Genomic DNA, 6,995 nt, shown 5'->3' on the forward strand with positions numbered 1-6,995 from the left:
GAGGCGCTGTGCGGCGCGGGGCGGCGCGGGCTGGAGTGTCCCTTCTGCCGCCGCGCCTGGGGCTCGCCCGAGACCAGCGACTGCCTGCCGCTGCTGCAGCTGCTGGAGGCCGCGGCGGGGCCGGCCGGCGCGGCGCCGCCGGGCCCGGCGCTCCGGCTGGCCCTGGGGGGCTGGGGGGCGCTGGTGAACCCCACCGGCGTGGCGGCGTGCCCGCGCTCCGGCCGCCTGGCCGTGGCCCACGACGGCGAGAAGAGGATCAAGGTGTTCGGGGCGAGCGGGGCCTGCGTGCGGCAGTTTGGGGAGCGGGGCGACGCGGGCAACGATGTCAAGTACCCGCTGGACGTGACGGTCACCCTGGATGGGCACGTGGTGGTCACCGATGGCGGGGACCGCTCGGTGAAGGCATTTGACTTTGAGGGGCGGGGGACGCTGGCCCTCAGAGAAGGCTTCTCTTTGCCCTGGGGTTTGGACACCACCCGGGAGAACAAAGTCATCGTGACCGATTCGGAGGCCGGAGCCCTTTACTGCTTGACGGCCGACTTCGGGAAGGGGAAGCTAGAGAAGTCGCAGATGATCCAGTCGAAGTTAACCAACCCAAGAGGAGTTGCGGTCTCTCAGGCCTCAGGTGCTGTTGCAGTAATAGAGCACCTGAAGGGTAAAGGACCAAACAACAGCAGCACCCGAATTAAGATATTCAGTGCAGACCTGAAACTCATTGGCCAGATGGACAGCTTTGGACTGAACCTCATTTTCCCCTCCAAAATATATGCTGCAGCTGTGGCCTTTGACAAAGAGGGTCGTATTATAGTAACGGATGTCTATAACCAGACTGTATTATGTTTAGGGAAACCTGAGGAGTTTCCTGTTTTTAAGCCTATAATCAGCCATGGGCTTTCGTATCCTGTAGGACTGACTTACATGGCAAATAATTCCCTCGTTGTTCTAGATGGTGGTGATCATTCAGTAAAAATATATAGCTCTACCTGAATGTGCTTAGATTTTTACTGCTATAGATTCGTTCTGTTTTAGGCCATGAAGCAAGCTAAGTTACGGTGTTAGTAGACAAGTAGGTGGGAGGTATTTTCTGACCTTTGAGTGAAATTGCCCTCCTGGACCAATGTGCATCAAAGCTCTTGCCTTTCTATGTGAGAAAACTTGAGCAGGCGGTACTCAACAATGAATCAACCAAACAAATAACTTGGCATTTTAAAACTATTTCATACCTTGACAACCAAACATTTTAACATCATTTTGGCAAATAGTACCAACTTTTGGAATGGAGTAATCAAAGGCCTGCAACTGAGAGAGAGAATGATGCAGCTTTAGTATTTAGTTTTCATTATTCTTTCTTAAGCAGAGAGACACTCATGAGAGTGACAGAGTGATTTCTATTTCCAGGATTTCTGAAGGAGAAAGGAGACTGGCTTGATAGACCAACAGGAGAAATAGAAGCTTCAGTTCAAGGTCATTTGAATCCAGCTAAGGTCAATTGTGATAGAGGAGCTATCACTGTTTAGTGAGTTATATGAAATGAATTGGTGCATTTTTTCCATAGTAGGGAAATTACTAATGGGTATCATGAAAGATGAAACATGTCAGTGAGGCAAWGTTTGGAAGGTGCGTTGTCATCATTACACTTTAAGGAAAAAAAAAACATTTTTTCCCCTGTGGCAGCTTTCATGGGCTATAAGTTAAATATGAAGAATGAAGTTTTAAAACATGCTAAAAGTCACAGTCTTAAGATTTGAAAATATCATGATAGATGAATATTTGTTCTCTGCACTAGTTTGCTACCACCTGTATTAGGGTTGTACTGAAGCACTTGCACTTCTTCTATAAGGTGTAAGTCTGTATCTGCATGCAGAGATAATCTTGTGTGTAGTTACCAGCATGGGCTGGTAAGCTTTCTCTAAAAGCTTGAAGGTGTTTAGACCCCAAACATTTCTGCGTATACAAAAGTTGAGTTGGCCATCTTGCTAACACAGGTTCTCTTGCAAGATTTCCAGTATTGTCTCCATCTGTCTTATCATTAATATGATACTTCTGTGTCCAAAACTTCAGGATCCAGTTGAAAATTGGAGTGTTGATGAGCAGTAGAAGGGAAAGAGGGACGTGAGCCTATTCTTTTTCAAGCAGATTTAGATCAGTTTTTATTTTCTTGAAAAGAGTTTCACTGTAGACATTAGTTCTGTTGCCTTATTGAGCAATGGAAATTCAAGTATATCTCAATTACTTTAAAAAGTTTTTAGCACCCCCACTAGGAAGTCACTGCTGCATGTTTAGGCATTTATCTGCTGCTAAAATAATTACTTAGATTGTTCAGCACTAAAAGGAAGTTTGATGTAGATATAAATGCTTTGTGAGATAGAGACAGTAGGTTAAAGTTGCATTCAACTTTTATAGTCATTTATTCACAGAAATTAAGAATGAGGTGCTTTCTGAAAGCCGCTTGAAATCAACAGGTGGTCTTTCTATCAGTTAATTTTTAATCTGGCTTTTGGTCTTGCTTTGAGGGCATACAATAACTACACATATTGTCCCACCAGCGATTTACCAGATTCTTATTTTAAACTGGAGCATTTTTAGCTCTCTAATTGAGACAATGTATTAATTTATCTTATGTTGAAATATGTAAAAATAAAACAAACTAACCAAAATGAAGCTATTTGTAAAGGTTAATTCAATGGTGACGTGCCAATAAAGTGGGATTTGTTTACTCCTGTATGGAACAGTTTAGTGAAAACTCCTCATTTTTATTATCATGTTACCATCCGATTTCTCTATTTTAATTGCCATATAATTTTTTTTTATTATTTGGTGATATCCCCCTAAAGTTGTTGTAGGGTGATTTGTTGCTATTGCAAAATATATGTACCTGCACACTTGCTCTTTTCTAACCTTGTCTACTGCCAAGCCACACAGTAAGTGCCTTTGGTGGGACCAGAAATACTTCTTGGATATTCTGCAACAGGGGTTATGCTGCCCTGAGCAGAATACCTCCTGAGGGGTCAGGAAGGAAACTTACCCACATGAAGCAGCCTCACCTGGATTATATATTCCATTCTAGATGCCAAGAAGACGTCTGTCTTTGAGGGATATAAAAACAACTGGATAACACTTCCTTTGAGGAAGTGCTGTGTTTCTAAATGCATGTAATACCATGGATGCTTTATTCATACATAATTAATAGTTTATAGCAATAGCAGTTGTGGGACCTGGACACTTCCTCTGAACTGTAGGCCATGAACTTTCATCTCCTCAAACTTTCCTGTGCACCAGGATAATGGAGAGCAGGAGTTTGTTTTTGAGCCTGATCTCATGGATGGACAAACTTCTAGTGCCTACTGCCATATTGGCAACTTTACAGCAGCTGAAATGCTGATTTTCAAATATTTGATTCATGCTGTTTTAAAATCCACAGCATTTCTCATTGTTGCCTGTTCTGCTCCTATCTCCTTTGGTATATGACTAGAAATCACTTGAGGTTTGGATTTGTAAGCAAAATAAACATTGTGCCTTTGTTCCACATAGTCTGCACTATGCCATCTCTGGCAATCTGTGCTTTACCTAGTGCAGGCAGATGTATGCTTTTTTCTGTGAATGATGCAACTGTTTTCCTTTTGCTGTAGAGSTCGGTGCTTAGCCTTGTACAACACTGCATCAAGGAAAACATTGAATTCTGTCTTAATTCATTTGATTTGGATGTCTAAATTGAAAAGCCATATAGAACTATGTAAAGCACTTATTTAGAGTCGTTCAGCATATAACAGAAAATGCAGCAGTAAACCTGAAATCTTTCTTTCATCATGCAAGAGAATTTATGAGATAATGGGGGATAGGGATCCACCCGTGTGTGGATAACAAACCAAAAAGTTTTGACTTTTTTCCTTACTGTAGCCTCTCTCTTTATGCATATTATGCACATCTGCCCTATAGCTATTTTAGATATGTTGCCTTCAGGATGATACCATTATGCGATCTGTTTTTCAAAAGTCTAAGGGAAAAATACTGCTCCTGTCCAAATGGAAGTCAGTCAGAATTTAGTCACAGATTTCAACAGAAAAAAAACTTGTCTCTGAGAGAGGGATGGCAAAGGGTGAGGAACCCATACTTGAATAGATATAATTAGGTCAGTGATGTTTTGGGGGTATTGCTGGACATGTTTGAAACAGGGTTAGCTAGATAGGTCCTTACCCTCAGAAAAGAGAGCTAAGGTTTTCATCTAGACTGTGTAATGTGGGACTGTCTCTGCTTACTTCAGTTATAATTACCATCGCATTTATTTTAAAAAAGCAAAGAGCCTAAACTAAACTTTGAGTAATCCTCTGTACCACATACTTTATCAATGTGCATTAAAAACAAACAAATATCATGGACAGTGTTCCCCTAATGTCAACTCTTCAGCTTCCACTATAGGTTGATATGTCTGTTGTACACACACAGAAATTCCTATTTGATTTATTTTTAAAGTCTGATCTCAGATTGCTATCGCTGCATGAAAATATACCAGGGTAATTTTACAGTGTCTAGCAATAAAGAGATCAGAGGAGTTTCAGAAATATAAATCTAAATTGTGTCCTATAACGTAACTAATTTTTGTTATCCTTATCTAAAATTATTTTTTGAAGAAAAGAAACAGAAAAAGGTATAATTTACTTTATTTTGGCCACTGGCTGCCAGTTCCCTCTAGCCAGCAATTGTTGCTGTGCACATCAGTTTAATATTTATATTTTCATGAGGTGTGCCATAACACCACCATAGCGTTTTTAAAGATATACTGATTTCAAATGAAGAGGAGACCTCCTGTAAAGTCCAGCCCCTAAACTACTAAGAGTTTTACAGAGCAGGGTCCATCTAAATGATGGTCTTGAATACAGGAAGTCTTTCCATCTTGCAAGGGGTGAGAGAGATGTAAAGCAACTTTCCCCCATGTGACAGAGGAGAAAAAAAAAGTTGAAGAGAAAGATATGAAGACATACCTTCTGTGCAGGTGTGCTGCTGCTACATTTCGGACTCAGCTAGGCAGTTTCTCTAGGAAATGGACATGTGCCCCTTTTGGGCAGCTATACAGACAGCACCACCACCCATGTTTCATCTGGGAAAGATTATTTCAAGTGCACTGAAGAAGACAGAATGATGTCAGGTGAAGAATTATGGAAGAAAAAATAGTATTTTCTCAAAGATATCCACAACATTAAAACCCCATACGTTTTTGAATGAGGTTCTCTCTAACATTGCTTATTCTATATATCAAACAAATACGTTGTTTAAATAAATGGATTTAGAGCAGTGATAAAAAGAGGCACAGAAGGTAGTGTTCTCTTAGAGGCATTGTGCATCGTATTTCAAATGTAATGGAGTTTTTCTAGTGRATGGTCAGTAGCTGATACTGCACCTGGGCTTTGCTTTTGAATTTGCATGCTTCTAAGCCTGCTGGATCTGTGCGGCCTCAATCCCCTTTTTTAAGAGCTGCTCCCAGTCCTGGTATCCTTTGTCTGATCCCTCTGTGGCTACCTATATCAAAGTGCTGTCCAGCTCCCCTAGAACTGGGGGAAGGCTGGAATTAGATGGCTGACAGGAAGAAAAAAGCACATCATTGCTTAAGCACAGTCTGACTAGCTTCCACAGAGCAGTGAGTTTGGACCAGGACCCTAGAAGTGGAAACTTCACTCTGGACTCTTGCTACTCGGTATTGATGAGATCTATGGGGCAGGTGTCCCTCTGTCACTGTCACTGGCAAGGCCCACTTATACTTGAATTCTCCAGAGACCACATGTCAGTTAAAATGAAAATGCTAGCTTTGCTCTTGAATTCCTAAAAGCTTTGCAACTTTATTTTCAGTACCATCAAGAGGCACTGCTTTGGAAGAGAACAAAAACTTATGTCCGTAGCCTGTTGTGTCTTTGCCCATCTCTGATAATGAGTTTGTGGCTTCAGGATGGCTATGAAGCATATAGGTCCATCCTGACGTCTGCTTCCTGAAGTTTGGTTTATGATCTTTAGTTGCTGAAAAAGGAAGGGAAGAGCACACCCTGTGCTGCTGTTTGGGTCCAGTATCCTGGCTGGACACTCAGGCCTTGGATTTTGGGGTCCGTGTACTTTTTTGACATCCTGATTCTGATCAGATTCTGGGTGCTACCTCCTGGTATTCAGGAAGATGCTTGTCTGCAGGTTCTGCAGAGATGTGCAATGCCATGCTCTCCCTGACTAGGGAGATTTTACTTACTATGGGCTCCCTAAAAACATGTCAGTAGTTCATGCATGCCTCTCCTTAGAGGCCCAGCCATATGGCCTGCAGTTCACCTTTAGATCACAGCTTGCCTACACAGAAGCATAATACAACGGAAGCAGAAAGATATAGATTTTCCAAAAGGAGTTCTAAAACTCACATTTCATTCAGGCAACTCAGAAGAAGTGACAGATCATTCAGGAAGCGACAAAAGCCAGAAGCCTAGCCTTCACATAGGACAGTATAAGTTTACTGATAATAGGCTTTTCTTCCCTCGTTACTTTCAGTTCCCCTATAAGTAGACCAGAGACCTTCATATGAAACCCACTGCCCTACTCCAGAAAAGTCCAGGGGTAAAATGGCTAGTAAGAGACGGGTTCTAGTTTGTACAAAATGTCTGGAGAACAAAAACTGAGACTTGCACATGTAATAATAATTCTCATTTAACACTCTGAGATCTGAAAAGTACAGGTAATACTGCATGGCAATTGTGTTCTCCCCTGTTAAAGTCTGTTTTTTGAATGTTTTATGTTGCTATTTGGATAGGCTTAGAGAGAACAACCAGGAATTCTGAAATATCCTAGAAGCAGTAGCTAGTGATAGAACTGGCTGAATGGCAGAGCTCAGAGTTGTGATCAGCGGCGCAGTCTAGTTGGAGGCCTGTAGCTAGCGGTGTCCCCCAGGGGTCAGGACTGGGTCCAGTCTTGTTCAACTTCTTCATCAATGAAGATGAAGGCACAGAGTGCACCCTCAGCAAGTTTGCTGA

The 6,995-nt window shown here is 42.1% G+C and overlaps 1 protein-coding gene across 1 annotated transcript in view; it reads left to right on the top strand.

Moving 5' to 3' along the window:
- The window catches only part of NHLRC1 (NHL repeat containing E3 ubiquitin protein ligase 1), a 4,764-nt gene extending 1,122 nt beyond the window's left edge, over positions 1 to 3,642 (top strand). The window contains exon 2 of the mRNA XM_026059513.1: positions 4 to 3,642. Within this exon, the coding sequence (XP_025915298.1) occupies positions 4 to 987 (984 nt within the window). The 3' untranslated portion in view covers positions 988 to 3,642. The remainder of the gene's footprint in view (positions 1 to 3) is intronic.
- Positions 3,643 to 6,995: the final 3,353 nt, after the last annotated feature.

This window comes from Apteryx rowi, unplaced genomic scaffold, assembly GCF_003343035.1.
Source record: "Apteryx rowi isolate R43461 unplaced genomic scaffold, aptRow1 scaffold_159, whole genome shotgun sequence".
Classification (NCBI taxonomy): domain Eukaryota; kingdom Metazoa; phylum Chordata; class Aves; order Apterygiformes; family Apterygidae; genus Apteryx; species Apteryx rowi.